At 39.0% G+C, this 23284-nt stretch overlaps 1 protein-coding gene across 1 annotated transcript in view; it reads left to right on the top strand.

Annotated features, from left to right (window-relative positions):
• DGKI (diacylglycerol kinase iota) overlaps window positions 1-23284 on the top strand; it is a 428452-nt gene that overhangs the window by 327800 nt on the left and 77368 nt on the right. Inside the window, exons 22-23 of the mRNA XM_035021183.1 lie at window positions 6308-6387; window positions 8621-8665. Of these exons, the coding sequence (XP_034877074.1) occupies window positions 6308-6387; window positions 8621-8665 (125 nt within the window). The remainder of the gene's footprint in view (window positions 1-6307; window positions 6388-8620; window positions 8666-23284) is intronic.

Here is a 23284-nt window from a genome sequence, read left to right as displayed (position 1 = left end):
TAACTCCAGAGTTTGATCTTCAACAAGGTGGACATTTCTTCTATGTATTCTTCCAATTTATTGGTAAAGATACTGAACTGAATAGAATCAAGGACAGAAATGTATGCTAATCTGAAAATAACCTCTTTGCAGATTGACTCGGAACAACAACTTTATGTGCTCCCAACCCAGGGAAAAGCTGTAGATTTTTCATAGTTCATACTGGGGAAAGCATTCTTTCTCAATACTTAGTGGATTTCCTGAATCACTGATCCATGGCACTCTTCTGGAATCACTGATAAACAGAATTAGAGAGTACCCTGGGTTGTCAGGTTCTAAGGATGTGTTTGCTTAAATCTACCCTGCTTCACATCTCTACTTGGCAGCTGTCTACATGTAATTTGTTTACTCTTTTTGCTTCCAGAAAGAGATTGAGGCCTCTTCAGAAGATTCTAGGAAATCTTTCTGTTATTAATTCTCCACATGTATCCAATGAACTCAGAAATTCAGAGCTGCATGACTGATTGTGTCCTCCATATCTATTGATGACCTTGTCCTTCACCGAACGGTGCAGAGACACAGTGTGATGTTGAAATTGTGGAAAGTATTTGAACTAGTGTCTCTAACCATCATTTTGAGTATTTAAGTTTTGGGTACAGTTGTGAATCTTTGCTTTTGGGCCTTTAGTATTTCCTTTGACTTTCATATTTATTTGGCTGGCCATGTAGTCAAGATTCTGATGTCATAACCAAGTATTTGTTATCTCCTAATTACTAGAACACTGACTCCGGTAAATTATCACTGGTGGTTCTTCTCTATATGTAGGAATTTTGCAAATACTACCTTACCGATAAATGCACCTGGGAAAAAATTCTATTGTTTTCCAGTGCCCATTGTCAAATACATTCTAGAACCCCACCATTAAAAGTTGCTATTACATTTTACCCTGGGAATAAATCCCAAGGAATTTTATAACACATTTTGTTGTGCAAGAATTTCATTGAATGTGACATTAGGCATTTTCATTGAAATGAAGTTCTCTCCATCAAAAGTAGAAATTTACATCATTGTTGGTAAACTTTCATATTAAGTTGGAAGATTATGTCATTTCATAGAACTGTTTCATCTGGACCTTTGTTTTCTATTATTATAAGAGTATTGGATCTTTGAATTCCAATCACAAGGTATATACTCAAGAGGATATCTTTAACATCCCTCTTTTCCCAGTCTGTAACACCTTGAGGGCAGGTACTGGGTCTTACTCAGTGTTGCATCCTCACCTCCTAGCACTACAGTTGTCTCTGGCACAAGAAAATCCTTAAAACTTTTGTGCTGGATGATTAAGTGGATGACTTGTAGACCTGACAAATATTTTTGTTCAATTCCCTATATATGTATATATCTGAAACACAATTGCCCAGTTAAGTGAAAATGAATACCAGGATTGGTTATTTGAGATTATAAATGACAAAGTGTTTAAGAGGATTTTTTTAAAAAGTGAGTTGGATGTCCCTTAGGTTGCCCTCTCAGTTAGTTTACTATTAGGACAAGAAGCAGAATTTGATTGTGGTTTGAAACCCGGATTTGTAGAGAAACTGCTACTTGCTAGAAAGCACACCTCCAAAATACTATCCTCACATAGAATGCAGTGAAAACTACCTAGTTGACTTTTATGTTGTGGGTGACATTTTGAACTACCTATGGGAAGGTTTAGCTCAAGCTATGGAGTACAAACTCTAGGATCACTTTTAATAGCAAGAACCAGGGTTCATGAAACCCTTTACAGACCCCAGCTATGGCATGGTGCAGCATAAAGTTCTTAGGATGTTGTGTATCCTTTTGAATGCTAATATGCCTATTAATTTCCCCTGTTGTTTCCATTGAGCTGTGGCAGTTAATGATGACAGGTTGTTGTAAAATGGACCTGTATCACATGGTGGGGGCGGGGGTAGAATTGGATTGAAACATTGCCAACTCATTCTCTTTAATTATTGCCAGCCATCAAGTTAGAACTTTAGTTCCCTGATCAGCCTAACACATTCAAAACTAATGAGGACCATAAGAAAATTCCACTTGCCCCCTCCCATCCTCCTTAGGACTTTCCTTCCTTTCTTTAGTCCCCTGCCTCCCCACCCTGATTTTTACCTCTAGTCCCTTCTTCCCATCATCTTATGACTTCTTGAATAGTGTTAAAACTATGGCCAAGAAAGTAGGTAACATTTGTTTTTCTATATGTAAGCAGATTCTCGGATGTTAGCAAAGTATCTGTCTATAGGAAACTCAGAGCCTGTTTTTTCTTTTCTTTTTCTTTTCTATTTTTTTTTTTAATTAGTAGACTTTTTATTTTTTAGAGCAGTGTTAGGTTTACACAAAGTTTAAGTGGAAAGTACAGAGAGTTCCATATATCCCCTCAACTCATGCCCCGCCCCCCACCGCCACACACATAGTTTCCCTTAACTATTAGCATCTTGTTTTAGTATGTTACATTCGTTGTTACAATTGATGAGCCAATGTAATGCATTGTTATTAACTGAAGTCCACATTTCTACATTAAGGTTCATGCTTGTGTTCTACAGTTTTATGGATTCTCACAGATGTGCAACACATATCCACTCTGACAGTATCATTCAGGGTAGTTTTGCTGCACTAAGTACACCCTGGGTTGTACCTATTCATCCATCCCTTTCCTGTAACCCTTAGCAACCACTGGCTTTTTTTACTCCCCATAGTTTTGCCTTTTCCAGAACACCATGTAGTTGGAATCATGCAGCACGTGACCTTTTCAGACTGGCTTCTTTTATTTAGCAATATGCATTTAAGCTTCCTCCATTGTCTTTTGTGGCTTGAAAACTCATTTCTCTTTGTTGCGGAAAACATCCCGTCATATGATGCTAAGTTTGTTTTTCATTCGCCTATTGAAGGACATCTTGGTTGCTTACAAGTTTTGGCAATTGTGAATAAAGCCAATTATGAATATTCATGTGCAAATTTTTGTGGGGGCATAATTTTTGGCTCATTTGGGTAAATACCAAGGAGTACTATTGCTGGTAAGAATTTGTTTAGTTTTGGGGCGCCTGGGTGGCTTAGTCGTTAAGCGTCTGCCTTCGGCTCAGGTCATGATCCCAGGGTCCTGGGATTGGGTCCCATATTGGGCTCCCTGCTCAGCGGGAAGCCTGCTTCTTCCTCTCCCACTCGCCCCTGCTTGTGTTCCCTCTCTCGCTGTCACTATCTCTGTCAGATAAATAAATAAATAAATAAATAGATCTTTCAAAAAAATTTGTTTAGTTTTGTAAGAAACTGCCAAGCCACCTTCCAAAGTGGCTCTACCATGTTGCATTCCCATCAGCAATGAATAAAAAAGTTCCTGTTGTTCCCCCTTCTCACCAGCATTTGGTGTTATCAGGTTGTTTGTTTCAATTTCAGCTATTCTAATAGGTATATATGGTATCTCATTGTTTTAATTTGCAATTCCCTAATGACATATGATGTTGAGCACCTTTTTCATGTGCTTATTTACCATCTCTGTGGTTTTTTTTGGTGAGATGTCTCTTCAGATCTTTGCCTACTTTTTAATTGACTATTACTGTTGAGTTTTAAGAGTCCTTTGCATATTTTGAACACCAGTCTTTTATCAGATATGCGTTTTGCAAAGAATTTTTTTCCTGGTGTGTCTGGTCTTTTCATTTCCTTAACAGTATCTTTGACAGAGCAAAAGTTTTAATTCAATGAAGTCCAGCTTATCACTTTTCTCTTTCATGGATCACACTTTTGGTGCTGTACCTCAACTATCATTGCCAAACACAAGCTTGCCTAGATTTTCACCTGTGTTATTTTCCAGGGAACGGTTTTTTGGGTTTTTTTCCAGCCTATTGGTTTCTCAAGATTGCGTATAAGTTGATACAAAGAGAGTCAGTATTGGACATAAACCCTATTGATTATGTCAGTAAATCTACAATTGATGCTTAAGGAAATGTTAAGTTTTAAAAAGGGTATCTCTTAATAGTGTTAACATAAAATAAATTCATTCTAAGATTATCTATATTTTTGATGATTTACCATATTGTTCAAAATACTTCCCTATTTTAGGAATTTTTAACTCTGATTTATTCTTTTCAGGAAGTGACATTGTTTTTAGTTAGCCTCAAGACTCGGCAATTTTAATATTATTATGTATATATTTAGAGCTTAAAACCCAGTCTTTGCAAATCCTTGCAGTTTCTGAGAAGCTTTTCTCTAAGGTCACACACCTTCTTTTAATGATCCCATTGGAGATAGTTTTGTTTGTGTTTTGAATAGGTTAGCAGCCCCAGTCAGCTGCAATTCTGTTCTAGTAGGAATTACACTGTAATAAAGAGAGATAGAGACAGACTGACTGACTTAAACCTCCCCATATAAGGAAAAGATGATGATTTCACTTTTAGAGGAAGGCTCTCAGGAGAGCTGAAAAGAATCTCTGCATTGATATCTGGCTTCAGCTTCCCTGAGAATGCACATGAGCCCATTCTAAGAGGATTTTGGGGGCCAGGTAGTGATTGAATTCTGAGAAACATTTGTCAAGGTGTTATAGGGTGGGTTGTAGGTATCAAGCAGAAATATGATTAGAGGGAATGAACTTCTGAACTTTCTGCTTCATCATAACCTGACTCTTGCTCTCAAAGACAGGTTAAGGCAGAGTACATCTGGGGTGATTACAGTGTTGTTATATATAAGAAACTGGTTAGGACTCACCTGGGCTGTATCCTTGGGTTGAAAAAAAGCTCCAAGTATTGTGAATATCTCAATGATGACAACTGTCCACATAGCAGTCTCTTGAGTCACAGTGCTCCTGTATATATTGTTCGGCAGCTCATTGCATATGTCGTCCTAGGCTTGGCTAGCCCCACCTTGGAAGTTTCCTTTGCTCCTCTTCTTTGTTGTATTCCCCATATGTTATATTGCATGCATTCCTCATCCTTGTTGCAAACTCAACTTTTGTTCGGGGAAGTACTACAGTAGCTTCTTGATAGAAGGTGTGTCCTTTATTCAACCCTTGGAATTGTTTGAAAGCTTGGATTATGTGTAAAAGTCTTAGAATGTTGAAGGCTTTGTTTCATTGCCTGCCTGACTGTGTTGTTGCGGAACAGGGAGCCCGATGCGGGGCTCTATCCCAGGACCCTGGGATCATGACCTGAGCCGAAGGCAGGCGCTTAACAACTGAGCCACCCAGGCACCCCTAAGCTCATACATTTAATGTAGCCTAGGCTACAGTCACTATTGTTTATGTGTATCTTCTCCATGACTTTGTGAGTTCCTCAAGATTTCTCCCTGCATCTTATACGTATTTTATGCTCTGTATTATTAATTTTAATGCATTTTGCATTTTCAGACCCATTTATTGATGATGAGACTTTAGAACTTCAATGAATGAAAGATTTTAGAAAATCTTTAGTAAACACCACTGTCCTGTCATGTGCTTGCTAGACTCTAGTTGGATAACTCAGAATTTCAAAGGGTATTTTTTTTTTTTGGCTAAATTATGGATTTAATAGTACAACTGTACTTTTACAATTAGAAATAGGCAATATATTTTTTGAAGTTTTGGGAAGGAGACAAGTTTTCAGGAATCTTGCGGTGATCTCTGACCTAGGAAGTTCTATCCATTAAAGCCATTGTGGAACATTTGCCACCCCCTAAATAGAGGGTATTTAAGACACGTAACAGCTTTTCCTAACTGTTCCCTGAAGCCCTGCTGCTACCACATTTACATTGACCATGTTTAAAGTCAATGGGATTTTTAAGCTGCAAACCTTCTAGAAGCTTTTATTTATTTTAAATATTTCATGCCTAGTTAGTTCTGGTGTTGGCCACCAGGTAGCAACAGTGCCTTGAGTAGCTCGAGTCTCTTAAATAGGGAACCGTTGCAAACTGACGGAAAGATTAAACCCCATGCATTCAGGAGGGAAAGGAGTAAGGGCCCAGAATCATGATTTTTAAATTCCTCTCTGGCGGTACATTGACTATGGAAAATGCAGGCATAAATTACTAGCTAGCTGTGAGTCGCCTCCCGGCCATGCCTCACTGTTCACATGACATTACACTTCATATCAGGGCCACCGAGACAAAATGAAGGCTGGCCGGGTGGCAAGGGACAACACGACTCATGCAAGGAAAGCATCCACAATAAAGGGTTTGGGTCCCAGGGGAGGTTTGAGGAGAATTTTGGATATTGAAATGTCCAAAACACTAATAATATTTATGAGATACTTTTTTAACCCTAAGAAACACATTTATGCCAGTCTAGAAAAATCAAATATGTTATTTTAGACTTTTCTCTTTCCTTCACCCTTAGCTATCCCTCTGGGTATTCTAGTTGTGCGTGGAGACTGTGATTTGGAGACTTGCCGTATGTACATAGACCGCCTACAGGAGGTGAGTTTCTTTAGCCAATTATTTATTTTCAGTTTTCCATTTTTGTAAACAATTACCAGCCATATATATTTACTTCTGAAATGATGCATCTGGGGAGAAAATGGAAGCGTGGTGTCCTCGTCCTTTAAGCATTGACCACATCTCTCTCCCTGACCCCCACTGCTATTTTCCCTCCTCAGGTGGTTGAAATGGGAAAGGACGTTGCTCTAGTGTGATCCATAACTATAGCTTGGAACTTCTTATCTTTTTGCCAGACGACATCCAGTGCTTTTTGAGCTATATAGAATTTCAAAGGGTCCTGATGAATAATGAAGGAGAACAGAGAGTTAGGTTATTTAATGTTTTGTATTTAGCACAGACTTCGGTCAGAGATCACTACATTTTTTTAAAAATATAACTTCCACAGGAAAGAAAAACCTTCTGTCCTTCCTAGGAATGTGTGTCCGAACACAGAAGAGTACTCTAGTTGGTTCCTCAGTCTGGCTTACCATAGAGAAAGACAATGGAAGAGACCTCATATATGCCATTCCCACGAATTTGAGCTGCACCAGCCAAGTCAGGAGACCCAGACCCATCACTGCGGTGGTCATTGATTGTTTTTGCCAAACTTTGAGAGGGAGTATTCTCTGTCTTCATTTTACAAATGATGAAAAGCATAAATAGCCACTTCTTCATCATTTTTCCTTGATGAAAGATGTGCATTAAAATCATTTTTTCCTGGATGTGGTCTAGACATTTGTATTTCTTAAGCTATTGGGTAATTCTTATAGATACCACAAGCTGAACAACTCTCTTCTAGATGACACGTTCTCCATTAAGTAAATACCACAAATAAAGAAGATATATAACGCTTAAAATACCATCAAGTTGTAGCCACTTAGCTTTAAACATGAGATTCTAGTTCTCTTGGTGGCAGTAAGTTCAGGTAAGAGGCATAAAGTAATATGAAAAATTATTAAGTTTCCTTTTCAACATTTTTAAGCATAGAGATGGAATTGTAAACACAATATATTTTGAGGTAGAGACCAAACTTTGAACACTGATATGGGTGAGAGAAGTAAAATCAGCAAGTTATACGCTTGTGGCTTCATTTGGCTATTTTTTTTTTTTTTTACCAAAGATAACTTTAACATGTTAAAATTTGTGGACTTAGTAGTGTGTGACTCAGGCTCAAATCGATATTCCTCGAATACCACAGTATCTCACTTTCCCAAATAATGTTTTTATTTTATTGTGAAATCTCCCTCAAAAAACCTGCAATAAAAAGACAAATCATAAATGATACAAAACCTTTTTTTTTTTTTAACTCTTGGGTAACTTAAGATTTCATGGTAGTCCATGACATGACTGATGAATTGACTTTGTTGAAAACTAACTTATTGGCATGCATGTAATATTAATATTCAACTAAAAGCGGGATTTTTAAAAAAAAAAGAAAAAAGAATGAATGAATGAACTCAAAGAGGAAAAGTTTTAAAACTAAGTTGGGCACAGAGAGTGGGTTGGTAAAGCCCTGTGGGAAGCAGGTATGAGGACAGAGGTACCCAGGATTGCTGACATCTGTGAATAGAATCACTATCCTCATTAACAAGGAAGCCTTCAGGACATGATCATGGTGACAACTTAGTTATAAAACTTTATAAAGGAAGCCAGACTCTCAGAATCTGCCAGTAAAACCTCATTAATTTCAACCCTATTAATTTGCACTTCATGATCATGCAGAGGTGGCCAGTGATTTTCTCTTGGCTGTCTATGAAAACCTGTGTTTGCCAAGCACTTAGCAGTAGAAACACAATTACTTGTACAGTTTGCATTTGGTCTAAGATCAATAAATTCTTTCTAAGTACTTAAAGGGATTTTAGAAGCTTTCTTCATAAGCCAAAAGTTCAGGTGCAAATTAAATATGGCCCCCCATTTATTAAAATGAAATTGCCTGGTTTTTACTTTTGGTCTTCTTGATCCTTGAAACTGTATCACTCCCCTCTAAAACTATTTAGGATATATAGATTTCAGTAGCTAAATGGCCTTTCTTCTCTCATTCCAGGTCGGTGTGTTTTTGTTATTTTGGGCATTATCTTCTTTGTTTAAGCTTGATGAATTTGAAAGAGTTATAGATACTTTCTAGATGAGTTTAATAATACTAAATTGGGGGTTCAGTTGATAGAGTTATAGAGGCAGCTTGTCCAAACTAATCTTAAGGTATGGATTTTTTTTTTTTCCATTTTCTCATTAGGACCTGCAGTCAGTTTCTTCTGGCTTCCAGAGAGTTCATTACCAGGTAACACATAATTGACCCCCTGTGGTTGTTTTCTTAGCTCCTCTGCAAAAAGAAGGTCCATCTTTCAATCAATGCTTCATTTGGATTAGAGGCCACATCTTCCCTAAGGATAGAGTTCACATGAAGAACCGAGTGAAGTGGACATTCTGATTCTTTTATATTTTCCTGGTTTGGGACTACTCTGGTGTAGCACAACTTTGGACTGTGGATTTTCTCCCAGGTCATTTAGAAGAGATTACAAAATGAAGTACTTTCAATGATAAATATTAGAAACTCAGTTCAAACTAGCTTGACAGGGAAAGTCTTACTTGTGCACATCAGCGAAAAGTTCAGATCAAAGGTGGATTTTATGTACCACTGGCCAACCTTCATGCTTCATTTTTCTGCTGGTGTTTCTGCTCTGTTCCCCTTGTCTGTCAATTTCACCTCTGAACTAGATGTTTCCATGCCCAAGATGGCTGCCATTAGCAACCAGGGCTGCATGTGTCTTCTTCACATCCAGAAAAGTGAGTTCTCTGTTTCCCACAACCATCAAGCAGATGTTCTAAAATGCAGTCTGACTAGCACATCTTGGTCTTTTGGACAGAATCTAAGAAATCCAGCCTGCCTCTCGTGACCCACATGAAGTCCTCAGGAGAACACTCAGATAGCCCAACAATCTTTGGGAGGACAGTTATCTCCCCACTTCCCTGTCCCGAATCTGTTGCACTTTCTAGCCATCCTCTTACAAATTAGATTTCTCAGGCATGGTTCAGATCCCAGTGTACAGTATACCCCAAACTGTAAGGGGCAAACATGAAGCTCTGAGTGGTCCCAGTAAAGCCCTTTTCTCTGAGAAGCCATTCCCCTTCCCTACTAGAGAGGTGTGTGGGAGTCAGAGCATGCCAAGACTCCCTCCATAAATAAATCCTGTCCTAGACCCTTTCATACTTCCATGTGGGGTACAGGTGTTTAAAGATGTCTCAATCTGTGAATCCTGGTTTAGCACCTCACATTTACTTTTGGTTTCTTTTTTGCTACACCCTAAGCATCCTCTCGTATAAAAAACATTTTTTTTAAACAACAATTTTTTGAAACTTTATCTTGTAACCTCTAGGTAGCTTCTCTGTCTGCTGGTGGATACCCTATACCCTCAGCCGAGGCAGCCTCATTATCCTGAGGCTTAATGACAGGAACAGCCTTGGTGTTCTTATTTGTTTGTAGGTTTATGTTGCAAACAAAGTACCCCACTATTCAAGAATCTTTTTTTCCATCTGGCCGCAATAAAAAGGATAAGAATTCACTTCGGGTTTGTTTACATTGAGAAAATAAACTCTACTTCTGAGACTTTTTTATCAACCATTAAAAGACTAATTTCCACTTTATTTTTTCAGATAGAGCACAACATTCCTCCCATTGGTTATTTGCATATTTACCTGAAGCCACTAAGTTTAATTTTATTTTTAAAAGTTTGGTACTTTTAGAGGCTAGGGCTTATCTCTAGTCTTTAAAAACTGACCCTATTATGTAGAAGAGTTATAAATTTGTCTGATTTCTTCAAGAGTTTATACTCTTCAGTCATGAACATTTTGCATCTTTGCATTTTTATCAAGACATTTCAGATATTTTTTTCTAAGTAGTTTTGTGAAACTAATACATCTATTTATTATTCTGGCTTATTTGATGTTGTCACTTTGGTGTGAGAGTTTCGGTAGGTGGATATTTTGTACCATGTTTTCTTTATACCATATTTGTACATGTTTTCCCAGAGATCAGGAGATGGTTGAGACTCCAGAATATGAGAAGGGTCTTCGTTTCAGTAGTTATTTTGTAACAGAAACATGCAGAAGAATTTGTGGTATTTATCTAACTGTATCGAAAGCTTGTTGTGTTTTTTGGGTTCCTTGCAGTCAAGTCAGACTTTGGTGTCCAAACTGCTGCATTATAAATGTCATGTCAGAAGGTTTTATGTACTGATACATAGGATAACCAATTCAGTGACCAAACCTGAGTGTCAGGATTACTACTGTGCCCACACCCCTCCTTGCAGAGGTATAAAAAACAGGGGCCTTTGGGTATTAAGGAAGGAATGGAATAAAGGAAATCTAGGGCAGCCCAAGATCTGCTCATGGAATAAGAAGTTTACCTGAGGGAGACTGTTTGAATTAACATGGCCACGGAGTAGAAAGAGGGTGGTGAGGAAATTTCCTGGGTGGAGCAAAGGAGAGCTGCTTGAGGTAAGGAGTTGGGGGAAGATAAACATTCACATATGGCTGGGACCTTGGGCAGTCAGGAAGAGGAGAAGTGAGTGAGAGGGATGGTGAATAGAGAATTCTGTTTTAGCCACCCTAATTTTGTTATGCCTATTAGACCCAGGAGGTTTTGGTGTGTAGAAAATGAGATCTGTGAATTTTAAAGCTCATTGAAAAATTCAGATCTGGATATAGAAATTTGTGGGTCATTAGGAAGTAGATGGTACTTAAAACTATAAGGCTGGAGGCAATCACCCAGGGAGAGCTTAGATAAAGAAGAAGGCTCGATGTCACACATGCTTGTACTAATGGGTCAAAAAGAGCACAAGTTTAAGAGAACCATCAGTCAAGAAGGGTCGTGGAAACTGAGATGAGCAGCAGGAAAACTGGAAATCAAGGAGAAGGTAGTATCATGAAAGCCAAGAGTGAAATGTATTTCAGAGGAGGAAGCAGTGAAATGTGTCAGTGCTGTGGAGAGGCTGAGATGAAGTAGATTGAATTCTGTAGTATTCTGAGGGTGCATAGAAAAACCATGGCATAGAAGTGCTATTAGCTTTACAAAGAAAGTGACCAAACCAACTGGAAGGAAATTTAATGTTAAATCTGTGTTTCCTCATGCAGAAACTGATCATATCATACTCTCTAGCCTGTCTCGGTGTCGGGGGCTAGGGGGCGATGTAAGAGAAAGGCCTGTCAGAAACACGGACCACAAAGTGCCTTAAATGCATTTAAATGGACTTTCTTGTGTATGGGATAACACAAAATAAGCTGGGAGAATTAACTGTGATGGCATGAATAAATACCAGTAAGTTAAGGGGGAAAAAAGTTGAGAAATTCCTATCAGCTCACTGATTGGCAGCTGACATTTTAGCTGACTGTTTTCTAAGGCTAGGAAAAACTCAAGAGAAAACCAGCATTTAGAAAGGTGTATGAGTGCCCAAGTCACTTTATTAGTGAGCCATATGGCAGTTCCTAGTCATTTTAGCATGTCATTGGTTTGGTTTCTTCCTTTCCCTAATCTATAGTGAATTGCCAACAAAGCACTAAGGCTCAAAAATGACACCTTATATTAACCTAACAAGGCATTATGGGTTATACGAGAATGCGTTGGATATTTATAGCCTGCTGAAAATTCCTGCCTACACTGTCTCTGAGGTCAAAATACAAAGGCCCCTCGATCTTAATGGCATCTCTTGTAACCTGCAACTGATAAACGCACTGTGCTGGCGGATTCAGGATATTCTTGAGCTTGACAGATAGGGTAGAAGTCATAGAGAAATTGGACTCTGCCTACCTATTTGATAGATATGCTTCTTGAGGCCATCTGCAATAAGATAATTCTTTCCCTGTTCCCTCTTCGGTCTTCATTATAGCCCCTTTTAATCCCAAGTCATTAAGTTAAGGAGTAGAAGCCGATACAACTGTTCTAGGGATTCTCAACAGGGGGGAGATTTTGCTCCTATATATAGGACATTTGGCAATTTGGACATTTTTGTATGTCACAAGTAGGAGAGGCAGTGCTCCTGATATCTGTTGAGTAGAGGCGAGCGACGCTGCTAAACATCTTAGAATGCACAAGACAGCCCCCCCCCCCCCGCCCCAGCAAGGAATTATCCAGCCCCCTAATGTCAATAGTGAGAGCCTTGTGAAGCCCTGAGTCATTCCGATGGCTCTCAAGACATTCCTGAGGACCACAGGCAGATGTAAGTCCTCGATGAGGAGAGGCATAGAGGAAAGAGCAGGATGAGAAAAAATAGTGCAGGGAAACAGAGGCATCTGTGGCTAGGGCAGAGGAGAATAACAGAGAACCAGGGATAAGGCAACCAGGAGCAGGTAGGGTTTTTTGTAGACACCCTATTTCCCCTGTGTAGTGCTTGCTCTGTGGAGGACTGATGTAGTTGGCACACAGAGGTATGCTTTTCAGAATATTATGAGCGACCAATTTGAGCTTTTAAAGACTACAGTAGGATTCAATGGTAGCTGCAGAAAAGGAATCTATCCAGGTGACTCTTCTTCTTTAAGAATTTATTTACTTAAAACTAACGCTAGAATGGCTGGGGTATTTCAAAATAGATACACCATTTTCAAAAAGTTCTTTCATCTTTTAGAGATGTCTTTCACTTTCATAAGAAAAAACTCCTGATCAGATCTGAGTCTGTATCAATTTGTTCATCCTCTGATCCCTTTCCCTACTTTACATAACGACGTGATCTGCTGGGAGATGGATCTATATATTCCATCAGAGCGCTGTCCTAGGCAAACAGCATTTGCTCATAAATACTTGATCTATTTCTCGTCTCTTCATATTGACTATCCTTATTCATCTCTCTTCTTTCTCTGTAGCCTCTTTCTCCTTAATTCGTTTCCTGGATTTTAGAAGTCTTTCAATGGATGGGTTGAAACAAGGTTAAGGAAGTCGTCCTGAGAATTAATTTATCTTGTCTCAGGGAAGGACAGGGTTTAGCTAGGAACCTAGTAGAGTGTTGTTCCTTTGGGCTAGATCAAAGCTGTCCGAAATGGATCAAATGGATCAGAAAAGGAATTTGAATAAGACTTGCCTGGGGCCAGGTCTGTTGCAAGTGAAGGCGTGACTGCTAATAACAGAGACACACATACACACAGAGAGTAGTTGTTGTTGATAGAGGACATTCTCACACAAACGGGTTCTTAAAAATGTATAGTATCTCCATTGTCATCTTCTACACTGTCATTATTTCTTCATTTTTTCAAAGCTGCTTTTGGAAATGGGCATCCCATTTCTATATGCAGCTGCCACGGGAGTTATGGCTGGTAAAGTAGGTTTGAGGAGAAAGAGTTTTGAAAGATAAAAATAATAGCAGTAAGTCTATTAAGGAGGCTTATTGTTGGACAGAGATGTGTAAACACATAGTTTCTACCCATCCCCGGTGGATCTGTTCACCAAGGATAAAGAGATATGTTTATACAAGGATAAAGAGATATGTTTATACAACTTGGTGATGAATGGAAAGAAAACAAAATGAATAGATGGGGGGTTGGACAGGCAGATGAGAAATGTGGGTGGGTAAACAAGAGATCAATTTAAAAGTAAAGTGGTTACTGACTGGACATTATTGAATGAAGCAGGGATGCCCAATCCAAAGGGACTTCTGTTTTGCCTCCTTGTCTTTTACATCTTCCCTCAGTTTTATGAAAGAAAAAAGTTTCATTCACAGTTAAACGCTAGGTGAATACTGTTTAATTGAATTACCTACTGGAGGGTGTAATGGGGCTGCTGTGCTTTCATTAAATTTTGTGTGCATCAGCTATGAGTAATTGAATGTAAATTAAGGGCAAGTTTCGCTTATGCGTGCCAAATAGTGGTTCAGATCATTTCCTTATCAATTACATAGAGTTGATGCCAGTTGACTTTTAAAAATATATATGAGAAATAACAGCTTTGCTTTTGTGCGTGCAGCTGTATCTTTAGCATGAGAAACTGATTTTCCATTAGCATATAGTAAAAAAAAATCACATCAGGCATTTTTGAAATAAATTTGTTAATAGTATTCATTTAAAGAGCATGCAGTTTTACATGATTATTATATTTAAAATGGAAAGGAGCCTGGTCTGTCCAAGGTATATGATTCTGCCTATGTTAAAGAACAAAGACAGTCATAGTTATCTAAATCACACCATTTATATGAAGAAGAATAACAGATCACAAAATGAGCAAGTATTCTATCTCTTTGGTGGACTGTAGATTTGATTATGTAACTTGAGAGGACTGAGGGGACTGGAAGCCCTAAATTAGCCCCGAAAGCATCAGTGTCCTTGTTAGTGGTGCAGCTCAGTTATTGATGTGAATTCCCTCTGCAACCCAGCTGTGCTCACACAAGTGCATTTAAGTATATAGTCAGATTGGGGCACCTGGGTGGCTCAGTTGGTTAAGCGACTGCCTTCGGCTCAGGTCATGATCCTGGAGTCCCGGGATCGAGTCCCGCATCGGGCTCCCTGCTCGGCAGGGAGTCTGCTTCTCCCTCTGACCCTCCTCCCTCTCATGCTCTCTGTCTTTCATTCTCTCTCTCTCAAATAAATAAAATAAAATCTTTAAAAAAAAAAAAAAGTATATAGTCAGATCAGTTTTGAAAGGTGCGTATTTTTCGGCTCATTTTTGGTTCCATCAGAAATTAAGTCTCTTTACATTTATTTTAATGTGCAGTGTTTGCAAAGCAAACATACTTCCAGCCACTCTTGCTTAGTGGCATGGATGTTGCTGTGTTCACCCTAGCGGTCCACGAAGCTGAGGAAGGTCTACCCTTGGGGCCAGTATTCAGTTTCCTGTGAGGGGCTCTTCTGTTTTTCTCATTTCCCCTTTTCAGCTTCAGTCCGATTCATAGTCCTCGCTGCACTGTTCGTGACCCTCCTGCCACCGCTGAATCCAGGATCCCTTAATGCCAGGGTCACCCACTCTACCTGTGTGCCATCCCCAGTGTGAGGAGACAGTCAGCTGTTTACCTGACAGGAGGTACATTACCCACAGTGTGTTAGCAATGCCAGTTATCTAAAACACAATTATTTCAAATTCAGTAGTATCTCTCTACTGACATCACCATCACTCATATTTTGATTCTCTTTTTTTGAGTAGGAGAGAAAGGGGCGTAGAGAGATAAGATGTAGGAAGTACATGAATCCTGCTCACCTAGTCACCTATGTGGTCATCATTAGTTAAAAACGTCAGTATATAAGGGAGTTTATGGACCATGGCTTTAAGTTACTGCGAATTATTTTTCAATAACCTTTTCTTTATTCCTGTTCCAATTTTAATCCATCCACATATGCATTTGTCTTTGATATTAGGGTCCTTGAGGTACTTCTCTTGACTTTCATTAGCCACTTGTGAAGTCTGCCAGGTTTTATAATCTTGGCTTATCTTAGTTTTCTGAGTGTGTATAATTCTAGACTTCTCTTTGGTTTTTAACTCCCCACTCAAAGTAGACCTTAGGACAACACCTTTCTAGTGTGTACCTTTTGTTTACTTTCTGCAAATCTGTAAAAGTTATACACAAAGACATACATGGATACACATTTGGTTTTTTTCTTTTTAATAAAAATGGATTTGCATCCTTTGCACACTCACTATATATATATATATTATACCACAACTCATTTTTAACAGTAATGTACCATGAAGATTATGCTTTGCTAGTAAATGAAGCTCTAACTCAGTTTTTTAAAACTACTGCTCTACTCTGTGGTATATATTTAACCCTGTCTCTCTGGATAGACATTTAGGTTATATGCACTTTTTGCCATTATTTGTCTAAACAAAGTTGTAGTAAGCATAGTTGTGCAGATTTGAAAATAAAGCTGTAACCGAAGTGATAATCACATGCTAAACAACTTGGTCACTTGTATGGAGTTGAGAATTGTAACCATGTAACACAGCAAAGTTATCTTAAACGTATGTAATCAGAATTTATATGAATCTTGTTTCAGTTTCTCTACTCTGAATTGTGGTTCACTATTGTTTTCATTGATTGCCATATTCCCGTGGGATTCTCAAGCAGATGGGACCATGGGAGGGGAAAGTGTGCCAGCAATGTGACTGGAGAATTTGAGAGAGGAAAAATTCTGATTTACCAGGCTGTGAACTCTGATAAGAAGTATGGAAGATTAGTTTGACAGTTAATGAAAGCTGAAACTATGAAATATCCTTGAATGCCAGAGGCAAAGGAAGGTTTTCATAACCATTAAAATTATTTTGGCTTTTGCTTTCTTCATGTTTTTGCTTGAGCTGAGTCAAAAAGCAACTTCTGTCCAACTTGACCTACACAAATTCCACCCATCCTTCAAAACCCCCCACTAATTCTAATTCCTCAAGAATTATAAAACTGAGTATATAAGATCATAACCTCTGAAGTAAAAGAGGGCTGCATTTGAATTGCGACTCCAGCACTAAATGGCTGGATACTTGTGAGAGTTTACTTAAATTCCCAAAGCCTCTGCTCTTCATTATGGCTCAGTTCTAGGTGCTGGAGAAGAAGTTCAAGAAGAATACTGGAGATAGATGAAGGAGAGGTAGATGGAGCTAGATTATGCAGTTTTCTAATGACAGAATGGATATGCCATAAGAATATGCCTTCAAATCAACCTACCAAATAGGACATTAGCCTAATATTCCTAAATGAACTCTGGTGGTGGCCGGGTAACCCTAAATCCAAGACAGATGGTTCTGTGAACTTTGATCATAATCTCTCCCATACATAGGCTTCGAGGGGATATTTTCTCCAACATAGAATATTAAGTAGATGCAATAACATAAAAAGACTGGTGGTCTAAATTTCATTTAATACAGAACCACCAAGGAATACAGAAATAGAGTTATGTTTATGGAAAATTCTCAGAAGTAAAAAAGGAGCATACTATAAAAGGAGGTAAAGGAAGGAAAGTTTACCAGTCACCCACTGTTACTCCCTGAGTAGTTGACAGCTTGTTGACATTTTTGTTCCATATCCTTTAATGCCAGACAGTGGAGATGAGTCTGGGCAGGAGCTGTAGGTGGACGACTTAACGTAGCAGGAAGGGATGAAGGAGAGCAAGGGTCAGCAACCTGCTGCTCTGCTTGACATCCTGGCCACTGGCCTTTGTGTAAGTGGATTGCATGATTCAGGATTGTGCCTATTAGCACGTCTTAGCTCTCCATCAGTGTCAGGACTACCTGAAAACCGCTGGCCCAGACCAAAGATTGCTAGCCCCACATTTCAGACTTGAAACAAAAGGGCCTTCTTAAATGTGAGCTGACCCTTGCATGTGCTTTCCCAGCTATTAATATCTTCTGCTGTTTTCCTTACCAGGCTCCCGTTCTGTGGGGAGCCGACTCAAGATCCTTTTCCCAAAATCAATGGCTTTTGACAATTGCTAGGAAAATGAAATCATAACTAAAATAGCCATCTCTTGGAAAAAAAAAAAAGATGTTGAAATCTGGTAAATCAGACATATAATAACTCCAAAAATTGGGGTGAGAAGGTGAGCACCTCGGCGGTTCTCAGTGAGGTAGATACCCTCTGAAGACACGGCCTGTGCTTTGTTCTTCTTTGTGACCCTCACATCACATGCAGTGTGCCTCATTAGCTCCAATCAATACTAGTTGACGGGGCGCCTGGGTGGCTCAGTCGTTAAGCATCTGCCTTCAGCTCAGGTCATGATCCCAGGGTCCTGGGATCGAGCCCCGCATCGGGCTCCCTGCTCAGCGGGAAGCCTGCTTCTCCCTCTCCCACTCTCTCTGCTTGTGTTCCTGCTCTTGCTGCATCTCTCTCTGTTAAATAAATAGATAAAATCTTTAAAAAAAAAAATACTAGTTGAAAAGACTGAATATAATTGTGTCAAAGGAATAAGAGTAATATATAGCTATGTGACACCTGACGATCCAAGTCAGCAAAAGAAAAGAGCAATTTTGATGAAACTAAGCAAATATCAAGCACAGTTACTATTGAATGGGGAATATTATTGAATGGGAAGAGGACAGTAAAGTGCAGTGTTCTGAAAAATATTGCTTTTGGTGACAGGAGACACTCAGCCTTGAAGACAATACCCTGTATTTAAGGCAACTATCTAGCATCTGATAGTGTGAAAAGAGGTGTGGGGTGCAAACACCAAGCCAACAATGGCATGAGTTCAGTCTTGGTTTGATGTATTTCTTTTTTGTGTCCGTGCGTACAAATCTGTTCCATTTGTTTTCTCTGAAATCCAGATTCTGAGCACAAGGACGTTTATGGATAAAATAGTTTTGTGTTGGTGTAGCACCATCTGAATGACCCAGTCTGAAATGTGGCCTATGTTCCGTGAGCCCCAAAGGTGATTAAAGGTCATAATTGTTTTAGGTTAAAAAAAAAAAAAAGTCCCAGATGCCCCAACATTACTTGCGTAGCATAACAATATCAGCATATCTACGTGTGCCAACACATGGGTTAAGCATTCCACGTGTCCTTGCACTTATTTCTCAAAAGAATCCTTTATAATAGATACCATGGTAGCCATTTTACAAATGAGGTAGCCAAGGTACAGAGTAGATAAGAAATTTGCATAAAATCTCAGTTAGTAGGTGGTGAAGCCCCAAGATTGTCCTGTTCACGAGCTGGTCTTCTCGGCTACCAGAATTCCGCTGCCTCTGGGTTTTCTACTTGAGGCTGGATCATGTACCATGGATTGCACTATTATCCCTTCTCATCCATAGAACTGCCTTTCCGAAACACCTCCAGGACAGAGACTCTCTTGTCATCTCATTTCTTAGTCTGATGATGTCATCCTACAAAAATATGAGTTTTCCAGAAAACCCACCCCTACGCCATTTGACTTAACTTTTAGATGTTAAGAATTTATAGTGTGATTATCTACTGCTATCTTTTGGGTTTCATCACTAAAGGGTTACCAGTGAAAAACTCCTAGTACTATATGGACCAGATTCAGCATAAGGGATTTTCTTAGCTGAAGTATGTCTTCTTCCTGAGTTCCACTTACAGAATTTTCAAACAGAGCAACCTTTGATGAGGCAGCAATGACATGATAACTCACAAGATCAGATTTAAAAAAAATGGGCCTGTCGGGGAACACAATTCCTATTAAATCTAGATGTAATATAATCACAAATCAAGCACTCTTGTAATGAATAAAACCACAGATCTGAAAAACTATACCTCAAGTGCCACATCTAGTATGCTGCCTATTTATCTTTTGCACAGCCTGTGAACTAAGAATGGTTTTCAGATACTCTAATGCTTGAAGAAACCCCAAAGAATATTTTATAATTCACATAAATTATATGAAATTAAATTTCAGTGTCCATAAATAAACTTGTATTGGAACACACACACACAATCAGTTTTCCAAAGCAGACTTTCTCATTAAAAGTAGTTTTGGGCTCCATTTTTCAACTCAAGTGAAATACATCAGCCTCAACCACCACCAGATTTCCCATCCCTCACCTGCTCTTTACCTCCTGTTCTCCCCTGGATCTTTTAGATGTCATCCAACACCCAGCTGTGCTGATTAGCTGAATTTCTTTGTGTCTTATTTTATAGATTGTTGGTATATTTTGTGGGTATGTTTTTACATTTTGTCCATCTGCTGCAGTGAAACATCATTTTAACACTGATTTTAGGTAATCTCCAACTTTTAGGGTCCTAATGCAAGTGAGATCCTTTCATCTGCATATATATGTGTGGGCTAGATTAGATCCAAGGGGAAAATTTTGCTGAGACTTGACTGCTTTTATATATCTTTTTGACATGTAACATTTGGAAATAAGTAGTTTAATTGCATTGCATTATAAATCCTTCCCAGATTGGGGTAGGTGATAATTGCATTTTTACTTTGGAATTCAAATACCTTTTTAAAAAAAAAAAAATTATTTATTTGAGAGAGAGAGAGAGAGAGAGCACAAGTAGGGAGAGGGGCAGAGGGAGAGGAAAAAACAGACTCCCTGCTAAGCAGAGAGCCCACTGCAGGGCTCAATCCCAGGACCCCAAGATCATTACCTGAGCCAAAGACAGACGCCTAACCAACTGAGCCACCCAGGCACTCCTCAAATGCCTTTTAACATAGGACTTCATTATATTAATAATTCTGTTTTTAAGAGCTGACAATTTTTTTTTATGAACAAGGCTGAAGGAGCTCTGTAAAAGGAGGGAGAGGATGCAAACCTAGTTCAGGGGAGCTACATCAGAGAAGTTAGGGCTCTCCCAGTGCACTTGTAACCATCTCCTAAGACGCTGGGTTAATCTGCATGTGACCAAGAGAGTGTCCAGTTATTTTTCAATGACATTTTTCTCATGAGCTTCTTGGGATTCCAGATCACTTTGATAACCTATAGAAAGCAGTGAAACATGCACCTCCACTAGACACACTGAATTTAGCATAAAATTTCAGGGAGTTAAGGCTTGTTGAACTTAGTCGAGGGTCCACTTGAACCTATTTGAAGTGTTTCAAAGATCTCTATTCTTTGGCAGCCAGTGTGTTTTCACAGAGCAAACTGGTAACATTCTCTTTAAATAAAACCTCTTTAAGGAAGTTGAGTTGTAGCAAATGCCTGTGAATTAAGGTGTAGAGAAAATAAACAAACAGAAAATATACAAAATAAATAGGCACATCCATAAAACTCTCCTGACACACAGACCTTCATATATAAACATGTATACAATTATACCAATATTATTTTACCAGCCTGTGGTAAGCTAGTCACGTGATTGAGGCAGTATATCAATCTGCATTTTATTTATTTTTTCAATTTGCATTTTATTAAATGAGACTAAATAATATCTGATATTCTCTAATTTGAATACTCCAGCAATAACATTATTAATCTTTAGGTTTTTTTAAATGATAAATTAAGCACTTCTGAGTTCTTTCAGAGTAGATTTTTACCTAGGGAAATTTCATTTTTGTGTGGGGGGCTCTCTGTAGCACATTTGACATCAGATTTCAGAAACTGTCCTTGGTGTCTAAGCCATCTTTATTTCTAGAGAAGACAGCCATGTTTCTGTTTAATATTTTTATTTAGGAGCTTTCATAGTTGGCACTAAATATTTCAAATCACATTTGAATCTCCTGACTTACTACATTTGACACTAAACGGACATGTTGGTGACTTTACATGTTTTATAAAAATACAGTAAGAACCTTAAGTTTCTTTAAAACAGTATATCACGTGTCAAAATGTACTTCTCGAAATGTTAAATGTGATTTTCATACAAATAGGTACTGAGCACATATCACAATTTCATTTAGTGCAACCAGCAGGATGGCAAAGCCCGTTCAGAAAAGAGAGAAATATCTCTGTGTTCATAGCTACATATATATCCATAGAGATATGTATTTATCTGTCTATCCATAGCTATATCAATTCTACACATATAAATATAAAATTTTGGTGCCAGACCCAAGACCAGTTTTTTTCTCTATCAATTATTTACTTTGCAGAATCCATTCATGTTAAAAATTCCAGGTAGTCAAGGTTTCTTATAATAAAACGGATCCCTTTTGTTAGGTCCATGCTTTTAAACCTCTAGCGTACATCACCTTCACCTGAAAGATTACGGGGTTCCACTCCCAGGGTTTCTATAAATTTGTGGTTGTGCCAGGGAATTTGTATTTCTCACAAGTTCCTAGCTGATGCCGCTGCTCCACGGTTCACATTTTGAGACCCGCTGATCTAAGCATAGGCTTTGCCTGAGGAGCAAGTGAGGCATGAGGGAGTGTTGATCAAAACCCCAAACAAGTCAATGCAACCTCTGATTAGTTCCTTATTGTTTGTCCTATGTTATTCCTAGTTCCTTCTCCTGTCCCCCTCCGGTACACATGGATCCGCCACACCCAGCTGCACTCCAGGGATGCTACCTGTATTAGAACATCTCAAATCCCTAATGTGGGTCAAACTCCCACTGCCTTCCCCACAGAGACCTAACCTCCCTCCTCATTTGTCCTGTTTCTGTCAACAATTTCAGTGTCATTATAAGCCAGGGCTAGAATGCTCCAAGTTATGTGTTGTAAACTAGAATGCGCTTTTTATTTTTAAATTATCATTGACAGAGTTTCTCTTAGGGGAGATTTTCAGTTTTTGAAAGTTTGGAATTATAAAGAGATAATCCCTTCTGCTTTCAATCTGCCAGTTCCCTAGTCTGTTCTTCTGTGATGTGGCCTTAATTCCTTGTAAGAAGTAAAAGCTTCAGAGACTTCTGGAAATCTTGGGAACTGGTAGTAGTATTAAATCAGGAAGGATGCTAGTCCTGGTGATCTCTTGGAAGGGCAGCTTTTGAAGAATGATGCATCAGAAGCCATTCTTCTAGAGGTCGGGCCAAAATGGCTAAGGGGAAGTTGGAGGCAGGAGATACTGAGGCATATTTCAGGGATTTGGCAGGGCAAGGAAGGGGAAATTAATTTTCAGAAGATGTAACAAGATCAATCGAGGGGAATTTGTTTTAGAGAGGGGGAGCCACTGAAAGCAGAAAAATTAATGAATTTCTGGGTAGGGAAGAGGATTTCAGTAAGAATACAGAAATAAAGTTTGAAAGGAAAGAAGAGGGTAATCTGGGGACTAGATGAAGTGGTTAGCTTTGAACAGGAAACAACCTTTTTATCTAAGGCTAAAGGAGAGGAGATGGAGGCTAGCAGATGGCCTTGAGTTCACACATGAGAGCGGGTAGGATCGGGCATCTTAGAAGCTAGAGAGCTGGAGAATGCTAAGGCGGATGAGTACATCGTTGGCTAAGTCCGTGTTGGGCAGACGATTTTGTCACCAGCCAGCCTGGCAGAAGGTTCTTCCTCCTTGTGCGCAGCTCTGCAGTCAGGTTCAGTGGATAAGGTTGAGGTAATGATGGCCTCAATATGTGATGTTGATTTTCTTTGCTTTCATGCAGACAAATTGCCCTGTATA

This window comes from Mirounga leonina, unplaced genomic scaffold, assembly GCF_011800145.1.
Source record: "Mirounga leonina isolate KUSES-001 unplaced genomic scaffold, KU_Mleo_1.0 Mir_174, whole genome shotgun sequence".
Classification (NCBI taxonomy): Eukaryota; Metazoa; Chordata; class Mammalia; order Carnivora; family Phocidae; genus Mirounga; species Mirounga leonina.
Note: the sequence above shows the minus strand (reverse complement) of the source record. Positions and strands in the feature narration are given on the sequence as shown.